General features: G+C 45.1%; 1 protein-coding gene across 2 annotated transcripts; it reads left to right on the top strand.

The window, feature by feature from the left end:
- The first annotated feature begins 262 nt into the window (after positions 1-262).
- Positions 263-26,597, top strand: LOC136585629 (glycoprotein-N-acetylgalactosamine 3-beta-galactosyltransferase 1-like). Of its 2 annotated transcripts, XM_066584405.1 has the most exons (6): positions 263-454; positions 1,924-2,154; positions 18,770-18,882; positions 21,603-21,797; positions 23,793-24,454; positions 25,767-26,597. In XM_066584405.1, exons 4-6 carry the CDS (start codon positions 21,605-21,607, stop codon positions 25,986-25,988), a joined length of 1,077 nt encoding a protein of 358 aa, XP_066440502.1. In that variant the 5' UTR covers positions 263-454; positions 1,924-2,154; positions 18,770-18,882; positions 21,603-21,604; the 3' UTR covers positions 25,989-26,597. The 2 variants fall into 2 exon arrangements, with proteins under 2 accessions (XP_066440502.1, XP_066440501.1); XM_066584404.1 differs by lacking the exon at positions 1,924-2,154.

Below are 26,597 nucleotides of genomic sequence, written 5' to 3'. Positions count from 1 at the left end.
GGGTACCGCACAACATAAGACTAGCACTGCCCATTCCTTGTGACCTTTTAGTCATGATGTTCCTTTTATGGGAGTTGTAAGCCCTGTTCTGTATGCTGTGTACAATCTATTTCTAGGGTATTCTACATACAATACACAGAGATTGTACTGATCAAAAACTAGAATTAGAATTTATATTACGAAACTGGCTTTGCTTTCCTAAATCAACACTTCCCTTTATCTGCAGACCTCTGTTCTGTTAGCAAGTTCAGTTCATGAAAACAGGAAGCGCTGCCCTGCACCGTTGTGCAGACTATGGGAGTTTTACAATGTTTTAAAAGTCTGTTTTGCATTTTTCTTAATTCCTCAAGAAAGAATTCTTGACATGCAGCATGTGAAGGAAGAGAAAAGTCTTATCCTGCAGAGATACCAAGCGCATGGCTTTCAGTTACTCCAGAAGAGTCCCCGGGAAGAGGTCAGTAATATCAAATAACTACGGTATTATATAGTGGGTTATTACGGCTTGTTTTTTTTTAAGGAAAATATAGATCAAAGGGGATTTCCAGGCAAACGGCCTTCTGATATGTCTCAAATGCATGTGAGGAGATCCTACTAGTAATCTTTGAGAGATCTTGGATCCTTACTGATTTCCAGAATACAAGAGTTCTAGAGGGCTTATATCTCTTTGACACCATACATTGATTTCTAAGTATGGAAATCTGGCACAACACTATGTAATATGCATTTACTTCAAATGACCATTCGGTTAGAATGTTGTGTAACAAAAATCTATGACCGTGACAAAGAGCTTGAGTTCCCATAGAGGTCCTTCTTTCTTGAAATCAGTAGGAGATTAATGACTTCACCAATGTAGTCTCATCTTATATACTTGTAACATCTCAAACAAGTCATTTTGACTTTGGATTTCTGCATTTATATAATTGATTTCACTGTTTTTGGCTGAATGCCTCTAGCAAGAAATATCAACACATGAATACAGAGGATTTCTTCCTCAGAGCATAACAATGATCAAATACTGAAACCAGAAGTTAGAGCAGCCAACATTTGATAACTTCTGTAAGTTAGTTTTGCTTCGAGAGAACAATTTTTTTTTCTTTAGTTTTGGTGGCCATTTTTGTAAAAGGTACAACTGGAAGTGTAGCCATATTGTTTCTCACTTGAAAGGTAATTAGTACCATTAATGCTGGACTACCTATTGTCAGTTTTGCAAAAAATGTCCATGATACGTGTGTAACTTCCGCTATAGGATCTGCTACAGAGCCTGCGTCTCAGTAGGACTCAGGCTGCTGAACCCACTGAGAATACAGTTACTTAGTAAGGGAAGGGTATAAAAAAAACCCCATCACCTCTTTCCCTTCTGCCGCAGTCCTTCTTAACTTCCAGGCAGTGCAAACCCATGCTAGATGGCACTTGACTGCTATGGTCAAACATTGACCTCAGCATGTCACATGTCACCACATGTTACCGCACTACCCAGCAGTGAGGAAAGACCTAGAGTGGAATGGAGCAGCTGACAGAGTGAAGTTGTGAGTATATTGTTTTCATTATACTGCAGTTTTACTGATGTGGCATAAAAAGTGCACTTTCACAGCGTGGAAGGCAATAAAAGTGGCACTTGCTATGTGCAACCTAATTACTATCTCTGACAATATGAATAGGGAGATTGTGTAGAGGTCTGAAAAACATAGGGAGAGTGCTGAAAAAGCAAAGAGCCAAAGATTTCTATCAAATTTTGCAGGCAAGTTGTGACCAGGAGAAGTCATCATAGTGGTCTGGGTTGGGTGGAGAAGAAAAAGAAAAGTGAACAATTTTAGTCTCTGTGTGATGTGGTACAAGTGAGGTGATAAAAGTGAGTGTCTCAGAAAGGGAAGGAGTCTTCTTCTATCTGTATTGAAGCAGGGTTCCATCTTATCTACTGTTTAGGACTAACACAGAGCCGATGGGAGCACCCTCAGCTTCCATGTTGGCGAAGATGGAAGAAGAGGTACGACTACTCGTAGCACATGTAAAGTGGATGTAGCAGGAGTGAGTCCATTACAGAGAGAGAGAGCGCACAACCCCCAACATCCTACTTCACACAAACTAGGTACCCGTTCACACTACAGGCATTATTTTTCCTGTGTGGCCATCTGCCAATAGGATCACCACACAGAGGTACGTGATTTTGACACCCGCGCAGAGAATATGCGCGGTGCATTTAAGCTAAGTCTTCTACGTAATTTTGTCTTGCTATAGAGCATGTGGAGAGGAGCTTGTCTTTTTCCCTCCCCTGGAGTATATTTCATGTCCAGGACCAGTGACATATAGATAGTGTGGACTATAGGGCCATATTGTTCTTGTGTATTTTTACCTCCCAACCTCTGAGCTTCTGCCTGTAACTATTGCCGTGAATGTACCTGTAATTACCTGTATGCAAAGTTTATTCAAGTAAAGTTTTAATGGGCCTCAACCGTTCCTGAGAACCCGAGGTACGATACACTTGTCCAGTGTTTATTACTCCGCCGCATAGAAATAACGGTTTGGGAACTGTGGCGTCACAAAGTGATATACATATAGGATTCCATAAGTATTCGCCCTTTGTTGCCATTCAGTTACATTGTGACAAGGACTAGACCTCTGGCCATACCCACGGTAAGTGGGCTTGCAGAAGTGGGGTACTATAGTCCACCCAAGGACCTGTTGTACTGGGTGGACTATATGATTGAAGAGGGGCGGGGGAGAGCGAGGAGAGCCGCCCCACCTCCCTGCTGGCTGCGCTGTGAGTGATCCAGTGATGCTTGTTCACTGAAGGAATGCAAAGTCCTACACCTGGGCAAGAAAAATAAAAAAAGCACATACATAATGGGAGGAATTGAGCTAAGCAGCAGCACATGTGAAAAAGACTTAGGTATACTCATAGATCATAGACTGAACATGAGTCAACAATATGATGCAGCAGCCAAAAAGGCAAACACAATTGTGGGATGTATTAAGAGAAGCATAGGGTCTAGATCACGTGAGGTCATTATCCCCCTCTACTCTTCCTTAGTCAGACCTCATCTGGAATACTGTGTCCAGTTCTGGGCATCCCACTTTAAAAAAGACAGACAAACTGGGGCAAGTTCAGAGAAGAGTTACCAAGATGGTGAGTGGTCTGAAAATCATGTCCTATGAGGAACGGTTAAAGGATCTGAGAGTGATTAGCCTGCAAAAGAGAAGGCTGAGGGGAGACTTAATAGCGGTCTATAAATATCTGAAGGGTTGTGACACTGCAGAGGGATCAGCCCTATTCTCATTTGTACAATGAAAGACTAGAAGCAATTGTATGAAACTGAAAGGGAGGAGACACAAATTAGATATTAGAAAAAACTTTCTGACCATGAGGGTGATCAATGAGTGGAACAGGTTACCACAGGAGGTGGTGAGTTCTCCTTCAATGGAAGTGTTCAAACAAAGGCTGGACAAATATCTGTCTGGAATGATTTAGTGAATCCTGCACTGAGCAGGGGGTTGGACCCGATGACCCTGGAGGTCCCTTCTAATTCTACCATTCTATGATTCTATGCTCCTGTGTAACAGCACAATAGTGAGTATACATGGGGACAACTGTCAGGCATCGTTTTCCCGACACTCGATCCATGTAAAAGGTCCTTTATGGTTATATCCTCCCAAACCCAAAATAATAAATTGTATACTTTATTAACATAAATGCGCTCAAACAAGGACAAAGACACTTTAAAATAAAGGAGTAGGTGGCTGAACTAGATCTGGAGTATGTCCATAGAGGAACTAAGTGTATGTTAGCTAGGCAAGCTGGAAGGGTACGATACAAAAAGTGTGAGTTAATAGAGGTACTATGCAAGTAGCCTGATTATAAGTTTCATAGGTAAGCTGAAAGGGCGTCATTTATAGTCACTATCATATTCACATAGCATGCAGTCCTCAGGAAAACGACATAACTGCAGACAGCCAACACTGGGAGGCACAGGGTGCTAGTTGATAGAGCAGCCAAAATTTAAGATTTAATACATTGCTATAAAAAAACAAAGTAAATTTACCTAATCCCATTGTATTTGTTCCCTCCCTTGTTTACCTGCCGCCAGAGGGGTCATCTCTCATCGGCTGCTGTGCTCTGATGCCGTCCTGGCCGCGTCTAACTTCTGACATCCTCGGAGAGTCAAAGGCGACTGTGCAAGTGCGCCGGGAAGGGGGGCGCTATAAGAAGTAGCCAAAATATAAGGTTCAGTACATTGCTATGCTAATTATATCTTAATCACAGTTGTGACATAGGCTGAAAATATTAGGGAGACCGCTGTATATTCATATAGCATATGAGCTGCTGTGCTAGTATACTGTGCTGCTGTGTTATCTAGTAAACTGCTATGCTGATTGTGCATTAAACACAGTTATGATAAAGATTAGCAATGTCAGAGTGGTCTCTAGTATACACACACAGCATGCAGAGTTTTGGGAAATAGTGTTACTTTTGGCAGTCGGAGAAGTCTCTATTAAACCAAAAAGGGACTGCCTGGATGCCTAGCTATCTATAAGCATATATTGTATAGTGGAGCCATCCCTAAACCTAATCTAAAATACATATGACACATGCCCTCCCAACATGTTTCGCCACAAGGCTTTATCATGGGAGCCTAGGTTACAGGCTCAGATAGAGCCTGTAACCTAGGCATACTGCCATTTCACTTTCTAAGACAAAGTTCACATCAGCATTTTGCATTCACATCTGTATTAAAAGGGTTGTGTGACCCCCACAAGTGATGCATCGCCCACTGATTGGCCTGGCCGTGTCTAACCTCTGACATCCTCGGAGAGTCGACGGCGAGTGCGCATGCATCCCCCTTCCCAGCGTGCATGCGCATTCGCCGTTGACTCTCCAAGGACATCAGAGGCTAGACGCGGCCAGGTCGGCGTCAGCGAGCAAGAGCCGATGGGAGATGACCCCTCACACGGCAGGTAAACAAGGGAGGGAGCAAATACAACGGGTTTAGGTAAGTTTACTTTGTTTTTTTAACTGTTTTCTGTCAACAGGTTAGAATGTAGAGGGATGCAGGGAACAGCTAAAAAAGGGGCTTTGCTGACTGAACCCCTTTAAAGTCAAATTGTGAATTACATAGCCCACTTTCTGTGAACAGAATTATCCTCAACGCTCCTTGTCATTCAGCTGAATACTCAGGACTTTCCCAATTACAAAACTGCGACCCATTTGGCGTCTTGCCAAAAACTTCTGTCTACACAGGCCAACCAGATAGTCTAAACAAAAAATTGCCCTTTTCTTATATATGAGACATCCCAATAAGAAGATTCAGAATTCCAGCTGGTCGGCTTTGTGAATTGAATAAAAAGTAGACGTGGAGTGATAGAATACGTTCTTCTAGTTGCAAAGCGGAGCACTAACAAACCCAAAGTCAATAAGCTAAAAGTGAGAGGCAATAACCCCTTAAGGACCAGGCTGTTCTGTACCTTAAGGACCAGACAGTTTTTTGGGATTTTACCCATGTGGTGGTTTTAGTGCCCTATTTTTGCTGTGCTTTTTTTTTCCGTGACATATAAGGCGATTTTTTTTCACGGACTTTTTTTTCTGTTATTTAGTTTTATTTATAGTTCTTTTTTAAATAAATTTACGCTAAAATAAAGCATGGTCATGGGTCCCTCATTTTGTTTTGGACGTTTTGATATATAATGTGTATGGTTTTGGATTACAGGGCGCATACAGCGACGGTTTTAGTTGGTGTCGGCTTTGGGTTATTTTTTTTATGCACATATATTTTTTTAATCTGTAATTTTTTTTAACTTATTTATAGTTACAATTTTTTTTTATCATCTGTGACCTCCATGACATCATATAAGACCTCTTGGGGTAATTTACATGCTCTTTTTTTTTCTTTATTACACACTTTTATACTGTAGCTGGGGCATCCATAGGAGCCCCAGTTACAGAGGAAAATATTCCCCTCTAGTGACAATAGTCACTGGCAGAGGTGATCAGGGTCTGCTAGGACCCTACAGCTCTGCTGTAACAGGTTGCTCCCGGCAGTCACATGATCGCTGGGTCACATAGTGGAAGAAACACTTCCAGTTTTACTTCTTAGTACATAGCATTCATTAGGTGCTATGTATCCGGGAAAGGAGAAGCGGTTAAAAGCTGCTTCTCCCTTTTCTTTCAGGTTCCCAGTTGTGACTAACCGCTGACAAACTGATCTGCTCCTGCTTGATTGCGGAAGCATAGGCTTTAATCCTGCGCCATAATTTTGCTATTGGGATTAAAGCCCAGGACCAAGTGCCATAAAATTACCATGCTTGCTCCTTAAGGTGTTAAGAAATGTTTCAAGAGAGCACAGGGCATGTTTGGAGGCTCTTCTGAGGTGAGCACACATAACATTAGGCTAAGGCCTATTTACACGCAAAGATGGTCACTCAGAATTCGTTCAAAGATAGGGAGAATGACAATTTGAGTGATCATTTTGCATAAGCTGCTAATGCCTATTAGCAGCTTATTACTTTCATTTGCATGCAAATGAGCCTCCAGAGCTGTATGGAGAGAACAGCAGGCGGTCTGGCGCGAGGATGCAAGCTGAATACTTGTAATCAGTGCTCCCCATGGAGAACACAGCATGTGGTCCCCGCTATCAGCTATCCGACTGAATGATGGATTTTATGCCCACCTAAAAGCATCGTTCAGGCAAAGAGTGAAAGATTGGAACACTTACACAAAACAATTATCGTTCAAATGATGTGTAAATGGGCCTTTAGTGTCACTTTTGACATTACTTGTAAGACCTGTGAAACAATGTATAACTCACATATAAACAGTTTCATTATAGGCAAAAATGATTGTATTCAGATTTAGATCTCTTTCAGAACTGAAGGGAATGTCCTTATATTGAAGGTATCATATCAAACAGTAATCTACTGCCAGGAGTCAGAGCACATTTTGTTCTGTAGCAACTCATGTGATTAAACCATTGTTCTCACTCCAAGGGATCTACTATGTTAATATTGGTTCTGTGAATATACCTCCGGAAGAAGCAACAAGCAAAACGTACATTTTGGCTTTGGTATAGTTTCTGTGTTGGCTTAATGTGATGCATATTTGCACTGGATTTATACATTATTTACCTTTCTATCCATTGATTATGATTAGAGATGAACGAACGTACTCGTCCGAGCTTGATGCTTGCTCAAGTATTAGGGTACTCGAGATGCTCGTTACTGGAGACGAGCACCACGCGATACTCGAGTCAATTCCATTACCTTCCCTGCATGTTTTGCGCCATTTTCTGGCCAATAGTCATGCAGGGAAGGCATTACAACTTCCTCCTGTGACGTTCCAGCCCTATCCCACCCCCTGCAGTGAGTGGTTGGTGAGATCAAGTGACCGCCGAGTATTTAAAGCGGTCCCGCCCGCGGCTCGCCTCACACACATGCTGGCAGTGATTAGGGAGAGTGCTGTTCCTGCTATTCCTGCCTTAGGGAGAGTGTTAGGCTACTGTTAGCATCCTCAAGAACCCCAACGGTCCTTCTTAGAGCCACATCTGACCGTGTGCATTACTGTTGTGGTTGCTGGGAGCAGTTTTCCACAATTTTTTTTTTTTCATCTTGGGTTTTTCAGACTATTGCGTTTTCAGTCTGCAGTCAATTATACAGAGTATAGGGGCAGTACTGGTGAGGCAGGGACAGTGCTAGTGTAGAATCCTGTCAAGAAGTACCCCAAAAAAGCTCCTGCTTAGGGCTACCTGTGACCGTCGCTGCTGGGAGTAGCCTCACTATTACCCAGCTAGGCCTTTTTGCAGCCTTGCGTATAATTTTTTGGGGACTGCAGTGTGGGTTACATAACCGCTGTCAGCCTCCAACTGCATGCCAATAATTGCATAATTATTCAGACCGCTCTGTGTGTGCCTGCAAATTCACGCACAGCGTGCAGCGACAGCCCCTGATAAAGGGGAAAGACATATATGCGCTCTCTAGGCTGTTAGCTTTTTCAAAAAAATTAGAAAAAATGCTCCTTCTTAGGGCTACCTGTGACCGTGTGCATTATACTGCGTGGCTGCTTGGAGTTGCCTCACTAATACCCAGCTAGGCCTTTTTGCAGCCTTGCGTGTAATTTATTTGGGACTGCAGTTTGCGTTACATAACCGCTGTCAGCCTCCAACTGCACGCCAATAGTTGCATAATTATTCAGACCACTTTGTGTCTGCTCTATTCGTAATCCACCATGCTGAGGGGTAGGGGTAGGCCTAGAGGATGTGGACGTGGACGCGGGCGAGGACGCGGAGGTCCAAGTGAGGGTGTGGGCACAGGCCGAGTTCCTGGTCCAGGAGAATCGCAGCCGGCTACTGTGGGATTTGGAGAGAGGCAAGTTTCTGGGGTCCCCAGCTTCATATCACAATTTATGGGTCCACGTGGTAGACCTTTATTACAAAATGAGCAGTGTGAGCAGGTCCTGTCGTGGATGGCAGAAAATGCATTCAGCAATGTATCGACCACCCAGTCTTCTACGCCGTCCACTGCTGCCACTCTGAATCCTCTCGCTGCTGCTCCTCCTTCATCCCAGCCTCCTCATTCAATGAAAATGACACATTCTGATGAGCAGACAGACTCCCAGGAACTCTTCTCGGGCCCCTGCCTTGATTGGGAAAAAATGGTTCCTCTCCCACTGGAGGAGTTTGTCGTGACCGATGCCAAACCTTTGGAAAGTTCCCGGGGTCCGGGTCATGAGGCTGGGGACTTCCGGCAACTGTCTCAAGAGCTTTCAGTGGGTGAGGAGGTCGATGATGATGAGACACAGTTGTCTATCTGTGAGGTAGTAGTAAGGGCAGTAAGTCCGAGGGAGGAGCGCACAGAGGATTCGGAGGAAGAGTCGCTGGACGATGAGGTGACTAACCCCACCTGGTTTGCTAAGCCAACTGAGGAGAGGTTTTCAGAGGGGGAGGCAAGTGCAGCAGCAGGACAGGTTGGAAGAGGCAGTGGGGTGGCCAGGGGTAGAGGCAGGGCCAGAGCGAAGACTCTCCCAACTGTTTCCCAAAGCACCCCCTCGTGCTAAGCCACCCTGCAGAGGCCTAGGTCTTCAAAGGTGTGGATGTTTTTCAGTGAGAGCGTGGATGACCGACGAACAGTGGTGTGCAACCTGTGTCGTGCCGAGATCAGCCGGGGAGCCACCAGTACCAGCCTCACCCCCACCAGCATGCGCAGGCATATGATGGCCAAGCACCCCACTAGGTGGGACAAAGGCCGTTCACCGCCTCCAGGTCGCACCACTGCCTCTCCCCCTGTGCCCCAACCTGCCACTCAGATCCAACCCCCCTCTCAGGACACAGGCACGAGCGCCTCCTGGCCTGCACCCACACTCTCACCTCCGCTGTCCTCGGCCCCATCCAGCAATGTCTCTCAGCGCAGCGTCCAGCTGTCATAGCGCAAGTGCAAATACGCCGCCACGCACCCGCACGCTCAAGCTTTAAACGTGCACATTGCGAAATTGATCAGCCTGGAGATGCTGCCGTACAGGCTTGTGGAAACGGAGGCTTTCAAAAAGATGATGGCGGCGGCGGTCCCATGCTACTCGGTCTCCAGTCGCCACTATTTTTCCCATTGTACCGTCCCAGCCCTACACCAGCACGTCTCCCGCAACATCAATCGTGCCCTCACCAACGCGGTTACTGGGAAGGTCCACTTAACCACGGACATGTGGACAAGTACTGGCGGGCAGGGCCACTATATCTCACTGACGGCACATTGGGTCAATTTGGTGAAGGCTGGGACCGAGTCAGAGCCTGGGACCGCACACGTCCTACCCACACCCAGGTCCTTCCTCGGTTCGGGTATCTGCGGCGGTCTATGCCACCTCCTCTAAACCCTCCCCCTCCTCCTCCTCCTATGCAACCTCTACCTCTGAATTTAGAAATGTGAGCAGCACGTTGCCAGCAGTTGGTGTGGCGCGGCGTGGCAGCACAGCGGTGGGCAAGCGTCAGCAGGCCGTGTTGAAACTACTCAGCCTAAGTGACAAGAGGCACACGGCCCCCGAGCTGTTGCAGGGTCTGACTGAGCAGACCGACCTCTGGCTTTCGTCGCTGAGCCTCCAACCTGGCATGGTCATGTGTGACAACGGCCGTAACCTGGTGGCGGCTCTGCAGATCGGCAGCCTCACACACATGCCCTGCCTGGCCCACGTCTTCAATCTGGTGGTTTCTGAAAAACTACCCGCACTTGTCAAACCTGCTCGGCAAGGTGCGCCGCGTCTGCGCACATTTCTGCAAGTCCACCACGGACGCTGCCACCCTGCGCACCCTGCAACATTGGTTTAATCTGCCAGAGCACCGGCTGCTGTGCGACATGCCCACACAGTGGAATTCTACGCTCCACATGTTGGCCAGGTTCTATGAGCAGCATAGAGCAATAGTGGAATACCAACTCCAACATGGGCGGCGTAGTGGGAGTCAGCCTCCCCAATTTTTTACCGAGGAGTGGGCCTGGATGGCAGACATCTGCCAGGTCCTTGGAAACTTTGAGGAGTCTACCCAGATGGTGAGCGGTGATGCTGCAATCATTAGCGTCACCATTCAGCGTGTTTTGGAGGAGGGGGAGGAGGAGGAGGAGGAGGGGGAGGGGCAGGAGGAGGAGGGGGAAGAGACAGCTGGGCCCACTGCAGAGGGTACCCATGCTGCTTGCCTCCCATCTGTTCAGCGTGTATGGCCTGTGGACGAGGACAGCCATGTCTTGCATACTGGCACCCTGGCACACATGGCTGACTTCCTGTTAGGCTGCCTTTCTCATGACCCTCGCGTTAGACACATTCTGGCCACTACGGATTACTGGGTGTACACCCTTCTTGGTATAAGGAGAACCTTTCCACTCTCATTCCCGAAGAGGAAAGGGGTTCGAGAGTGATTCAATATCACAGGGCCCTGGTGGACAAACTGATGGTAAACTTCCCATCTGACAGCGCTAAGCGGCGGAAGGCGCAGTTCCGAGGGCCAAGTAGCAGGGGAGGCGTGGAGATCAGGCAGCATGTTCAGCGCAGACAGGGGAACACTCTCCATGGCCTTTGCCAGCTTTATGGCTCCTCAGCAAGACTGTGTCACCACTCCCCAGTCAAGGCTGAGACCGGAGGGAGCACTCAGCTCCATACAACTATTGGGTGTCAAAGCTGGACACGTGGCACGAACTTGCGCTGTATGTCCTGGAGGTGCTTGCTTGCCCTGCCGCTAGCGTCTTGTCAGAGAGGGTGTTTAGTGCAGCTGGGGGAATCATCACGGACAAGCGTACCCACCTGTCAACTGCCAGTGCCGACATGCTTACACTCATAAAGATGAACAAAGCCTGGATTTCCCCAGACTTCTCTTCTCCACCAGTGAAGAGCAGCGGGACCTAAAGAATCTTTTCTCTGCAACCGCAGATAAAAGCACTCTTCTGTATCACCGGGAAAATGGGGCATTTCTCTTTCTCAATCTGTCTCTGACATTAGTCCTCCTCCTGCTACTCCTCCTCCAGAAACAACATGCAATGGCGCTGAACGGCCAATTTTTCTGCGGCCCAAAAGGCTCATCTACATCTACCCATGTTTTTACAATTTTTCTAAGTTTCAAAAGTATTTAGACTGTTACATGAACCAACTTTTTTTTAACAGGGCTGCCTCCAGGCTCTGTTACAAATTAAGCAACAGTGAGCTGTATCTTTAAAAAATTTTTTATGGGTTTCACCTGCCCTCTCGGTTGATAGATTTTTCAGAGGTACACTTGTACTCTTGGTACACTAATTTTTGGGGCCCACGCCTACACTCTTATTCAACTAATTTTTCCGGCCTTCGCCTACGCTCATGGTATCCCAAGTTTCTGAGGGTGGCCTATACTATTACTGTGGTCTGCCTGCCTGCCTATACTTCTGCAACAAGAAAGATACAGGGGTCTGCCTATACTGCTGCCACTTACATGTTACAGGGGTCTGCCTATACTTCTGCTACACAAATGTTACTACGATCTGTCTATAGTGTTACTACAGAAATGATACAGTAGTCTGCGTACACTTCTGCTACAGAAATGTTACAGGGGTCTGCTTATACTGCTGCTACAGAAATGTTACAGGGCTCTGCCTATACTGCTGCTACATAACTGTTACTGGGGTCTGCCTATACTTCTGCCACATAAATGTTACAGCGGTCTGCCTATACTGCTGCCACTTAAATGTCACAGGAGTCTGCCTATACTTCTGCTACAAGAATGTTACTGGGGTCTGCCTATACTGCTGTAACTTAAATGTTACAGGAGTCTGCCTATACTTCTGCTACAATAATGTTACTGGGGTCTGCCTATACTTCTGCCATGTAAATGTTACAGGGGGTCTGCGTATACTTCTGCTACAAAAATGTTACTGGGGTCTGCCTATGCTTCTGCTATAGAAATGTTACAGGGGTCTGCTTATACTGCGGTGACAGACATGTTACTGGGGTCTGCCTTTACTTCTCCAGAAATGGTACTGGGGTCTGCCTATACTGCTGCTACATAATGTTTCAGGGGTCTGCTTATACTGCTGCTACAGAAATGTTACAGGGGTCTGCCTATACTGCTGCTACTAAAATGTTACTGTGGTTCTGCCTATACTTCTGGCACGTAAATGTTACAGGGGTCTGCCTTTACTTCTGCTAATGAAATGTTACAGGGGTCTGCCTATACTTCTGCTAATGAAATGTTACTGGGTCTGTCTATACTGTTACTACATAAATGTTACTGGGGTCTCCCTAGACTTCTGCAACATAACTGTTACTGGGGTCAGCTTATACCTTTGCTACTGGAATATTACAGGGGTCTGTGTATACTATGGGTGCACTAAGTCTTCCCATCGCGGTCTTCTACCTATCTGGCCCCCCAAAAAACCCAGAATGTCTAGGGCATGGCGTGTGGGCCGCAGCCAACATGTATTTCCTGTCACGTAACCTCAGCTATCCGGGGCACTGCAATGGGATTTCTTTCTGTACCGTCTGTGTGTTCCTGCTAACTACCCATGGTGCAGGTGCACACAGACTTCCCATAGCGGAGTTGTACCTGCCTGGCACTTTTAACCAAAACCCAGAATGTCTAGGGCATGGCGTGTGGGCCGCAGCCAACATGTATTCCCTGTCACGTAACCTCAGCTATCCGGGGCACTGCAATGGGATTTCTTTCTGTACCTTCTGTGTGTTCCTGCTAGCCACCCATGCTGCAGGTGCACACAGACTTGCTATAGCGGAGTTGTACCTGCCTGGCACTTTTAAACAAAACCCAGAATGTCTAGGGCATGGCTTGTGGGCCGCAGCCACCATGTATTTCCTCTCATGTAACCTCAGTTATCCGGGGCACTACAATGGGATTTTTTTCTGTACTGCCTGTGTGTTCCTGCTAGCCACCCATGCTGCGGGTGCACACAGACTTGCCATAGCGGAGTTGTACCTGCCTGGCACTTTTAAACAAAACCCAGAATGTCTAGGGCATGTCGTGTGGGCCGCAGCCAACATGTATTCCCTCTCACGTAACCTCAGCTATCCGGGGCACTGCAATGGGATTTCTTTATGTACTGTCTGTGGGTTCCTGGGGGCCACCCATGCTGTGGGTGCACACAGACTTCCCATTGAGGTATTGTACCTGCCTGTCCCCAAAACACTGACAGACTTGGGTAGGGTGCAGAGTGCAGATGGTTTACCCCTTGCGTTGTCGATGAGGTATCCGACACCCAAACAGAATGAGTAGTGTGTGGACACATGGAGTCCCCATTGGACGCGGGGTCGTGCGGGGGGTTGGGCAGCATGTAACCCAGGAGAAGTGGCAGCGGTGTGTCCTGCAGGCAGTGATTGTGCTTGGTTGGAGGTAGTGTGGTGCTTAGCCTTGCTAATGTGGGTTTGTCCGAAGTAAAAATTGTTGGGGGGGGGGGCACTCTTGCCGCTGTTGTGGCTTAATAGTGAGACCTGGAAACCTGAGATGCAGCCCTGCATGTTGCCCCTCGCCTGCCCTATCCGTTTCTGTGTCGTTTCCATCACTGTCGTAGGTTTTGCAGATTTGCACAAATGGAAACCTTAGCGAGCATCGGCGATATACAAAAATGCTCAAGTCGCCCATTGACTTCAATGGGGTTCGTTACTCGAAACGTGGAAAGTTCGACACGAGCAAAGAGCACCCGAGCATTTTGGTGCTCGCTCATCTCTAATTATGATATATAACTGATATATATGTTTTGGTAACCAGCCTTCACACATACCTACATTATGGAGATTGCATTCTTATTACAAATCGTTATACATAGTTTTAACTTCTTGTGTTCTTGAATAAAGTATTTTGCTTTTACCCAACATGCTTTTTTTGCCCTATATGTGGATTTTATTTAGTGCTATATGTTAATATTGGAAATAACTTGTAACAATGTAAACCTAATATGTTGCAAAATAGCATTAACCCCTTAAGGACATGGCCTATTTTGGGCTTAAAGATGCAATGATTTTTGGGGGATTTTCATTTCCACTTTTCAAACATAATTTTTTTACTTTTCTGTCAACGTGGTCGTATAAGAGCTTGTTTTGTGCGTGGCAAACTATATTTTTTATTGGTAGCGTTTTTAGGTAAATATAATGTATTGTTAAACTTTATTATTATTTTTCTGAGAGCAGGGAGAGAAAACACATCAACTCTGCCACTTCTATGTGTTGGTATGATTACAACAATACCAAAAACATATTTTCTTTAGGTTTTTCCACTTTTGCACAATAAAAACCCTTTTCTTTTGGAAAACTTAAGAATAAGCCGACCCCGGCAACTCTTAACACAGAGTGTTGGTTCCGGAGTGGAAATTTCTCAGTGTTCTACCTATTAACACTTTGAGACATCTACCCAATCACAGAGTGTGCAAGGCGAAACCTGTAAACACCAACTCCCCCTTTCAGTTGCTACTCAGAGCTTAACCCATCTAGGTGTACTCAGACTACCTGAAACGTTACTTTCTATATGCAGTGTAATACATAACAGAATGCATCAATATAGTGGTATGGCCATACCTATTTGAGAAAAGTGTTGTTAGGCTGGACAGAATCCAGGATGCACTAACATGAGCTATATGGCTCTTACATCATTCTTCTCCCCAAAGAGAAAAGAAAGGACTAAATCACTGTAACTACATATAACATAGAGAAAGGGTGATTGGTAGGCAAGAACATTAAAGGGTAAGTGGAATGACCATCACTTCCCAGAGATCTCGTGCAGGGTGGTAACCTGAAGTCCATACCCCCAGCTGACTAATGAAAAAATGATAATAAGGCTGCGTTCCCTGAAACGGATAAGAACTGCAGACTGACACTGGAGCTTTTTGTTGATTAGTTGGAGAGGGTCTAGACTGAATGTCTCTCCTAATCTGGACCTTGTGTGGTGCAGAGTGTTAAGGGAGCAGTATGTAGTCCTAAGCTCTCGCTCACGATCTGAAGGTTGCATGGTTCGGATAGCCGGCTCAAAGTTGACTCAGCCTTCCATCCTTCCGAGGTCAGTAAAATGAGTACCCAGCTTGCTGGGGGGTAATAAATAAATATTACCTTAAAAGCCCTGCAGAATAATTTGGCGCTATACAAATGACAAGTCCTTTCCCCCCCTTTAATCACTCGTAGACACTATATGCAAGCATACACATTCCCTTCATAGCCAAACTCTTTATTTTGTACACTTTCCTCCTGCACATTACCTTAAACATTTCAAGGTTACATTGAACTTTAGTAAACAATATGAAATTATGCATGTTAACGCCATTATATTATGCACATAACATAACTTTAAAGTCCTTTAAGATAAAGTCCAGAAATATGCAAAAGAAAGTCTCACAACAATGGGAGTGCCTTTTAAATAAATATAATAAAATAGACTCCCAGCAGCAAAAGGCTTGCTAATACAGGAGTCTCTTTCTAATACCACGTAACTCTTTTGCGTAAAGGTGGCCCCACTGGTTCTTCTGGCTCCGACTCTGTGGTACATCCTATTGGTGTGGGCATGCTGCTCCATGAGCTTATTCCTATGGAAGCCATTGAAGACGGACTATCAGGGTCTCTTTTTAGTCTTACCTCCCAGTCCGGGTGGTCAGAGTTCAGTTCAAGGTGCTGGGGCTCAAAACAGCGTTTTTCCAGATGCCTCTGTATCAGTCCGGTGCAGTGCTGTGAACTTCCGAATGAGGGATCACTAGGAGTGGTCCACTCAAGGGTGAGCACAACTCCGCGAGTGGCCCTGGCCGCATCTGAGCGCTGAAATAGAGCTGTACTCCTGGTCCTCAAAGTCCTGAACAAAGGGACGCAACCCTAGAGGAATGACCGCTGGGCCTTCTAAGTTGTCCCTGTGGATAACGATCCACGGCACGTAAAAGGGTTCCCTTCTGCTCTGCCGGTGTCTTCTAGGACAGGAAGTGACTGTTCCTCCTCCTAGGGGATAGAGTTTGGAGGGGATCTTTTCCTGACCGGCACTGTCTCCAGGCTGGATGGAATCCCATCAGATAGGTTCCTTCTGGCGCTCCTCCTCTGGCTCTGTCTGCTGTCCCGCGGTGGGGGCAACCCCCCTACTTGTTCCTCAGCTACGGCGGGAACTTGGTGGTGGGAATTTTTCACGGGCTTTTAAATACTAATAGAGGAAGAAGGCTTGGCACCATCTTGTGAGTCCAAATCAATCTCCTCTCCCACTGTTAGAACATGTAAGTCAGGTAACACAACATGGTCCAGTAACTCCACACATCCCCGTCTCAGGGCATAATGCATACTGGCAACATATAAATGGAGTTTAGGTGAAGGATTGCCTTGGCTCTGCATAACTTTTCTGCAGGAACTTAGTCTTGTCCCTCTGGTAACTCTTCAGAAGGCTCAGCGGACTGGCAAATTAGGAATTGTTAGAAACTCCAGACACGGGCACAAACTTTTCTTCTTCAGTTTGGTAATTGATGGCGGAGGTACTTTCTCTCTCCGTTTTGTGAGAGGGCCCCAGCCTAGGAGACAGCAGGTTAGAGTTTGGGCCTTGTAACAGGGCTCTACTGTCTCCCACCTGGAGGGTAATCAGGGACACATCCAAGGGGCCAAGGACAGACTATTAAATGGGTAACCCAAACTGTGGTTTACCTTAGCTTCTTGTCATGTGTGACGCCACCCTTCCGTTCTCTGTGGTGAATTCTAGACCATGTAGTAAAAAGTCCATGCAAAGTTGATCTTTAAAGGCTAAACCAGGAACGGTGGTAGAGCCATTTACTTGCAAAATAACTTGATTAAAACGTGGAGAACAGTCCATGCAATTTACATTCCCCGCAAGACACTAGTACAGGAGGACTCGTGGTGTGACAGGGAGGAATCACAGGAGGACAGAGGGATTACACAAGCCTAGTTATCTGTGGTTCTCTGGTCCTGGCCACTCTTCATCTTGCACTCTCCAACTCTCTACCGGTACACACTCACAGGGTAGAACATACACTCAGGGCTGCACGGTGGGGTCTCGCAGACTTGCAGCTCCTCTCTTGCTCTTCAGTCACAGACCTTGGTTAGAAGGCACCCAAGACACACATATACCATCCACTCAGCTTCCATACACACAGACTAAGGCCGCCTGCAGACGATCGGGTTGCAGAGCGCACCACGAACTCACTCGCTCCCGCAGCTCCGGCTATTTTATGTGCTGGCTGCCGGGCAGCCGGCGCATGCGCAGAGTGGAGCCGTTGGCCGGTGAGTGACGTTTCTTTCTGTGTGGGGCACAGAATTAGAGCATGCCGCAGTTTGTTTGCTGCATGTGATTTCACGCAGACAAACCGCGGCCGTCTGCATAGGATTGCGTGCTGTAATGCAATCCTATGCAGGCGTCCAGGGGCGGAAATTCTGTGGGGAATCCCGCCGCGGAATTTCCACCCATCTGCAGGCGGCCTATAGGTGTCTGTGTGTAGACAGGTTCCTGACTTGAGTATACAAAGCAGAAGGCTGATGGAAAGACCTCACTCATGCACCATGCAGCCACATATATATAAAAAAGGTCACATGACATACAAAAGATACATTTCCAGATATAACCCAGACAATAACCCATTCAGTGCTGCAATACCCATCAATTTCACTTACACAGAAGACATTGACAATACACATAAGCACAATACATAAATAGACCATTCAGAAACGGTCAGTACGTTCTGCATATTAACTTCTGTACACTGCACAATATCTATATAGACCCTGGACCAGACCCCCCTATCTATACCGACCCTCTTTACACAGAGTGATGTGCTGCTAATATTAGATGAGTTTTGGTAACTCAACAAACAATCCTCTGCTTATTTTTTGGCTGATCGCCGGCACCTTCACACCGGGCAACGATCGGATGAAGAATGTTCAGACAAGCATCTGTTCTCGATCATCGGCCCTTGTAATTGGGATTTTATAGGCGATTTACGTGATTTAGGTAAATGTATGGGGTAGTACTAGTATATATCGTGTAGAATATCTGCCCTGCCTGTCACTTCTGTGTCTCATCGCCCCACGGAGAAGCAGTTTAGGGATTTGCATTGTGATACTATTCCTTATCTGGGCGAGTTTAGTGACTGCAAGGACTGTGAGGTCATGATTTGGGGTTGGCTCTATGTCTTGACGTAAAGAGCTTTCTGGCTGTGTGGAGCCCATAGGCTGTGACAGTGGCAGTGAGTGCAAGGTGTGTGACATCTGTGAGTGCAGAGCAGCTCTGCAGCGATCGGAGCGGATGCACACAGCTCATTGCTGGATGCTGCAGAACAACCATTATTAATACTAAGGAGAATGTCTTCTTCTCAGGTCCCCGTCATGTCGTGATGTGCAGCATCTGTATAAGGCGATCCTGAGGGACTAGAATTAACCCTTTGCACCTAGCTGGGACTTCCTTCACCACCTGTCACTACAAACCTCAGGTATGTACACTGGGGGCATACGGGCAAAGTGCACTCACAGATGAAGTGGAGCTGAGTTTGTTACGGGCTGCAATAATTTGGCTTTTTGATAACTTTCAATCTCAATGAATTGTGCCAAATGTCACACTCAGCTCTGCTGCAGATTTCCCATATATATCCTTGTTTCTAACTGAAAGGCGTTCATTCATTTAAGTTGGTCACACATCCTGAGACTATTCATAAAAAATACTTGATATTTTTCCACAAGTTACATTATGGACTATTTCTGTAGCCGTTCTACAGTTTTTACATTGATTTCCGCAGTTCTCTGGAAATTGTAGTTTGATTATGTGTTCTGATAACTCTAGCAATGGCTGCTTGTAATTAATTTTCATGTCATTAAGGGCTTAAACACACAAACGGATGCACAAATACACTTGCCGCAATGGCGGTATTTGCGCATGAACAAGTTATGTTTTTGACAATGTGCCATATTTTTTCTGTCCAAACCCCATGCTGTTGTGCCTGGAAACAAGAAAAAAAAGTTGAAAAATGCATGCATTGAAGAAAGATGGGGCTTCACTTTGTCACGTTTTGCACTTGTGATTTTCACGTGCGCAAAAGCCTCCACAAACACGTTTGTCTGATTAAGCCCTCAAGCTTATTCATACACACCAATTTTTACCAATGTTTTAAACGCCTGTAAAAAACACATCACATACAGTAGTGAGCAAAAGTTTTAGGCAGGTGTGGAAAAGATGCTGCAAAGTAAGACTACTTTCAAAAATAGAAGAGTTAATAGTTTTTTTTTGTCAAATAACTAAACACAAAGTGACTGAACAAAAGAGAAATCTAAGGCCTCATGTCCACGGGGAAAATCAGGCCCGCTACGGATTCTCCATGGAGAATCTGCAGCGGGTCCCACCTGCCCCGCGGACATGAGCGCTGAAAATAGGAATAAATAAGAATTAACTCACCTCTCACACGCTCCGGATACTTCCTTCGCTGCAGCGCCATCTTCTCTGCGTCGTGGCCGGATCTTCATTCTTCGGCTCGGCGGATGTGCACGATGACGTCGGTGACGTGCCCCGCGCATGCGCCGGGCCGAAGCAAAATGATCCGGCCGCGACTGAGAGAAGATGGCGCCGCGGCGAAGAGAAGAACCGGAGCGTGTGAGTAAAATCCGATTTTTGTGTCCCGCGGATCCGGACGGCTTCCATAGGCTTCAATAGAAGCCCGCGGGAGCCGTCCCCGCGGGAGACCCGCACGAAAATGGAGCATGGTTCAGATTTTTTCATGCTCCATTTTTTTTAAAATCCCTTTTATTGACCATCCGCGGGTATTTATCTACCCCGCGGGTGGTCAATGCATCCCTATGGGGTGCGGATCCGCGGGCAGAAGAAGAGTTAAAATCCGCTGCGGATTTTAATTCTTATTTTGCCCGTGGACATGAGCCCTAAATCAGAGCAATATTTGGTGATACCCCACTTTGTCTTCAGAAAAAATTAAATACCTCTAGGTTCACTTGCACACAGTTTTTGAAGGAACTTGGTAGGGAGGTTGTTCCAAACATCTTGGAGAACTAAGCACAGATCTTCTGTGGATGTCGGCTTGCTCAAATCCTTCTGTTTTTTCATGTAAATTCAGACAGACTGGATGATGTGAGATGAGGGCTCTGTGGAGGCCATATCAGCACTTCCAGGACTCCATGTTCTTCTTTATGCTGAAGATAGTTCTTAGTGACATTGGCTGTTGTGCATTTAATATTTCCTTACTGATTTCAAGTGAACATCCGACTGAACTTTTTTTTTTTTAATGAAACACGAAGAAAAACAGCACAAAATGCATATTTTTCCTAAAACACTTTGGGATTTATTTACTAATACTGTCTAAAAGTTAGAACCACGGACAGCATGAACTCAGAGGGATGCCTGTTGCCCTGTGGTTGTTTTATTCTGAACCCTACTGTGTTTTAAAATAAAAGCACTTTAAAGTTTGAGCTCCGAGTCACAGCGGTGGGCCACGCTAGCCTCTCTGCCCCAATGCATGAAAGCTGACTTCTTTTCTCCCTGTTTGTGTATAGGGAGAGTGCTGTCCCTGTGCAAGCAGCAGATGGGGAGATGCCAGCGTGGCCCACCTCCATGACTCGGAGTCAAACTTCAAAGTGCTTTTATTCTAAAATGAAAAGTTTGGGAATAAAACAACCACGAGGCAACAGGGATTCCCCCGGGTTTATGCTGTTCGTTGATAATAGATTTCCTTTAATTTATCTGTCACCCTTGCCTTTGAGTGACCCCTATTGGTGACAGTATGCATTGACAGTATTGTGGAGTAGAGTTCAGTAATTCTAGTTAGTAAAAGGATTAATATCGGGTTGTGATATATTCTTTTCAAATTTTCGCGGTGCTTTTGCTGTAAAGGCGTTGTAGAAGATTAGAAAAACATAGCTGCTTTATTCTATGAACAGCGCCACACCTGTCAAAAGGTAGTGCGTGGTATTGCATCTCAGTGCCGTTCGCTTCAATGGATTGGAAAAGCAATAGCACATGAACTGTGGACGGGTGAGGTGCTGTTTCTGGAAGAAAGCTGCCATCTTCTTGTAATCCTGTAAAGAACCCTGAAAAGACTGGACCTAAACGAATGATGAAAATCAGCCTGGTGTACTCTGAAGCATTTCATACAAATGACTGGCAATGAGGCAGTTGATAACAAACGATTTAGATGTGCATGTTTCTTTACAGCAATGGCATTCCTTTCTGGCAAGATCTCATGGCTGGCGTTCAACCTTGGCATACTAGTTGGCTTTTTCACCATCTCTGTCCTGCTGCACAGCATCATTCACAGCTTCAGAGTTCGGGCTCCTTTAGCAATTCGCTCTTGGAAAGAAATGGAGGACGTGTCTGTGCTGCAGAAGATACCTCATACTCACCAGCCAGGTAATTACATAGTATTATCATTAATTAATTAAATTGTATCTCAACTAATTTACTTAAAATAATCAGAGTTTTTAATTCGGCTAACAGCTTTTCCTTCTAGTAAGACTGTTTTTGTGGGGTGGATTGCCATTGCCTTCCCCAGTCATCTTTTACCCTCCAGCAAGCTGGGTACTCTGGGTAGTTCAGGAAGTAAAAGTCTGAAATCAGCTGCAGATCCGTACCAAAATCCGTATCAATGGTGCGGATTTTGATGTCCATGCTGTGTATCTACTCCAACAGATGCTTTAAGAATGTGAAAAAACATAGGACCTATTTAAAAGCCCCCAGACGTCAGAATTCTGGCATCTAGAAGTCACAGTTTTGGCACATGCAGCAAAATTGTAACTTCTGAGGGTTGTATACCATGCCTGCTACTTCTTCAGGGATTGTAGCCGTTGTGCCTCGTCTCTTTAACTCCAGAAGCGTACCAAAAGTCTCCTATCTAGTGTAGGTTTTTCATCTGGTGCACAGATAGGTTTGCCACCTTTGTCACGAAAAAATACCGGCCATGGTAAAAAAAAGGGGGCGTGACTTGGGGGCGTGGCTTATCACAGCATTTTTTTCCTCCTTTATCTCCTGGATCCCGTCCAGCCGCTGTGCGCATGTGCAGGATCTAGGCCAGTGTTTTCTTGTGAGTAGATGACGTTTTGTGTGATTCACACGTCATCTACTCGCGATAACACGCTGCAGACGCTCGTATCGCATACATTCTACACATATATAATTATATACATGAGATACCGCTACATCCGTCCTGATCCCCAGACATCATATACACAGTTCAGCTACATCCAACTTGACCCCCACACATCACACACATAGCTCCACTACATCTATCCTGACCCCCAGACATCACACACAGCTCTGCTACATCATCCTGACCCCCACACAAAGCCCCACACAAAGCTCCATACAGCTCCACTCACTCCCTTCCTCCATCCAGACCTCCACAGCTCCAAGAGACACAGACAGAGACACAGAGACACACACAATCTTACATTTACTGAGCTCCCCATGGTCATGTGATCCCTGACTCCCCCCGCACAGGGTATCATATGATGTGACATGAGCATTGAAGATGTGATATCTTGTTATTTGTATAACACCAACTTATTTCGCAGTGCTTTCAAGTAATTTATTTATTACTTCCCACCAAGCTGGGTACTCATTTTACCGACCTTGGAAGGATGGACAGCTTAGTCGACCTTGACCATGAATAATCTTGCAACCTTCAGGTCGTGAGCGAGAGCTTAGGACTGCATTTCTGCTGCCTTAACACTCTGTGCCACACAAGCCACATGTCTGGAGAAAGACTGTCATATGCTTAATTTCACCCACAATGGCTTCCATGAATGTTTAGTGCCTTGTCTTATTACCTACTGGTTTATGGGGGCCACCACCATAGACTGTAGTTGTATGACCTTCTATTATACTAGCTAATCTGTCTTGGAGGACCTTCAAAGGATAATTTCCCAGCCAAACAGGTAAAGACAAAACAAGGAAACAAAGAAACAAAGTCATCGTCTGTTTGGCTATCTAGTTTAGTTTTTGGCAACGATTTATATACCTTTCTGTGGCAATTTAACAATATTTCCCTGTTTTCATCTACCCATTTTACATGTTTCATGATATATGGTAGTGATGATACATCTGGCTTTGATGCATTTGTTCCATTATAGTATTGACTGATATATGTAAAATCCATGTTACTTCTAGAAACTCTCTTTATGGAAATCTTCAAATAGTTCACTTACCGAGTTCAGTGTCTTCCTATTCTGATACAGTGAATCCATACAGGTTCTAGATTAGGGACCTGAATGTGTTCACCGTATGTTTTCGTCTAATGTCTCCTTGACTTAGAAGAAGATAAATGTTGTTATAATTATACTTGAAGTTAGAGTCATAAATTGATCCATATTTCTGTGTTTTGTTTCATTTTGTATCTGGGCGTTGTAGGTAGCAGCAAAGTCAGTGATGATCTGTCGCACAAAGTCAGAATACTCTGCTGGATCATGACTGGACCAAAGAACTTGGATACCAAAACCATTCATGTAAAGCACTCTTGGGCTCGTCACTGCAACGTTGTGCTCTTCATGAGTTCCACCACCAATAACAGCTTCCCTACTATTGGATTAGACACAAATGAAGGACGGGATCAACTTTATTGGAAGACGATTCGGGCTTTCCAGTATGTTCATAAGAACTACTTTGATCAAGCTGATTGGTTCTTCAAAGCAGATGATGACACATATGTTGTGGTGGAAAATTTGCGTTGGATGCTATCAAATTATACTTCAGATCAACCAGTCTATTTTGGCAAACGCTTCAAACCATTTGCCAAGCAAGGCTACATGAGTGGTGGAGCCGGTTATGTACTTAGCAAGGAAGCTCTTAACCGATTTGTGAAAGGATTCCGTACTGGAGTCTGCCAACACACCACATCTGTGGAGGACCTAGCACTGGGTCAATGTATGGAGAAAATGGGGGTCATAGCTGAAGACTCTAGGGACACTGAAAAAAGGGAAACCTTTCATCCATTTACACCTGAGTCTCATCTTACAGGAGTCTTTGATAAGAGTTTTTGGTATTGGGCCTACTGTTTTTATCCCATTGTGGAGGTAAGTTTGTGGAAGTTATGGTGCTAAATACACAAAAAACACAAAAGTAAAAGACAATCAGTTGGGCTTGAATATCTATGGTATAATTTTATCACTATATGTATACAAAACAGTCAAAAGTCATAAATACTCAAACTTTCAGTCTACACAAAGGCAGGAGAATTTATGACAGCTTCTACACCACCAGAATTATGGCATTAAATGATCACCACTTTTGTTGCAGACCCCACTTGTGACAAAATTAGCGATTTTCTTGATTTACACCACTTTCCCAAAAAGGAAGTGTGCCTTATCGGATAGAGAGGGGCCAGACTTATAGATTTATGGGTAGTTGGCACCACAAATTGGCATAAATGCTATCGGATATCTAAGCCAGCTTCTAGCTGGTGTAGATTGCTGTGTCAGCGCATGGAGGAGCCGAGATGTGCCTAATATATGAAGAGGCGCCTGCTATATCTACTCAGCTACTCCTGCTATATAACATGATGCCGGCAGAATGGATTGCCTTTTTTAATGTGACTGGTTCAGTTTAAGCTGCCGATACAGCTTCTATAGCTGTCTACCGAATCCCCCAAACACATACATATGAATGCTTGGATTGGCTGAGCCACAGTCATATTACTCTAATAATGGCTTATCTCCAGAGGTGTAAAGGGTTGGGCTTTGAAATTGAATGAGCCCGATCCTTCTTCCTCCCAATATCATCCGTCGGGGGAAAGACAGGGGAGCTTCTATAAACATATGAGAGTTGTCCAGCCAATCAGGGGGTTCAGATAACTGTAGCCAAATCTGTATGGGGGGCCTTTAGCCTCCAGCGTGCATCTATATTATTAGAATAATTAATTTCTAGTTATGCAGACAGAGATAAAAGGAAAACCATGTAAATAATTATTTCAATTTTCTTCATTGGATAAAACCTATGTAAACTGTAACAAGCAGAAGTGTGGCAACAGGACTGAATCATATTTAATTGGATGTAAACCTCCAGCTACTGGAAGGGACAGGTGCTCATCATGTAGAATGGAAAGGAGGCCTATTATATAAAGTCTGTTGTATTACGCTAGACGTTTGCTATTCTTTTCTGATCCTGCAGATCCATGGAAGTCTAGCAAACCCTCTGGTATGTGTAAAGTTGTCCCACTGATCTCAGGCGAGGAGTCTTCTAGAACTATGCATGTTTGGGTGCAAATCAATACTTAGGTTGTAGATCAGGGGTCCCCAGCAAATGGCTTAGTAATGGTTTCCCCTCCAAACCAGTAGATACTCTTTATGTAAGAAAGTCAATATTAATGAATTTTTATTTGTTCTGCAGGGTCCGCAGTGCTGCTCTGACCTGGCCATATCTTTTCATTACGTTGATTCCGAATTGATGCACACTCTGGAGTACTTTGTGTACCACTTGAGGGCGTATGGATACGAGTATCGTTACCAGCCTGCAGTACCCGAGGCTGCAGAACGACTGCCAGTGCACTATAAGGGGAAGCCTGCAACTGAAGTAATAACAATGACTACAAATGAAACCAGCTCACTATAGGCTGATGGTGGCATCTACTGAAAGGAACCTGGGGACTCGTAATCACAAGTGACTTTTACCTTTCAAAGCCATTTTGGGCATATGTATATAATAGGAGCCGAATACAGAAGAATTTTGGTCAAGTTTTTTGGGGAACTCTCTAAAATACATCAGATTAATTTATTATCTTTATTATTATTATTGAAGTTTTTGCAAATGAAAATTGAACTTTGTAATGTATTAGAAATACGTTCAATAGGACCAACATTAACTAAACTCAAGATGGACAACTTGTAGGGTCAGTATAAAAAGTGGACTACAGAACTTTGTCTGATATGGAAACATGACAGCTTGACATTCCTGCATCAGAAACTTGCGATGACTATAGTTTGGTTGAACTATGGGAACGGCTCTCCCTGCTGTTTGTGGCCTACAGTAATTTGGCTCACTTTTCTTTTACTTCTTCACATTGACCCACATCTCACAAGAAGGGGCATTACAAGACATCTTGGACGATCCATAAATGGAAACTAAAAAATTACAATATATATACTAGACTCAAATGCATTTTAAGAGTGAAAAAATGTATATTGACAATTAAGATCTTCAAATGACAAAACGAAGACATAA

This window comes from Eleutherodactylus coqui, chromosome 1 (assembly GCF_035609145.1).
Source record: "Eleutherodactylus coqui strain aEleCoq1 chromosome 1, aEleCoq1.hap1, whole genome shotgun sequence".
Taxonomy (NCBI): domain Eukaryota; kingdom Metazoa; phylum Chordata; class Amphibia; order Anura; family Eleutherodactylidae; genus Eleutherodactylus; species Eleutherodactylus coqui.
The sequence above is the reverse complement of the archived record's forward strand: the minus strand, read 5'-3'. Positions and strand labels throughout refer to the sequence as shown.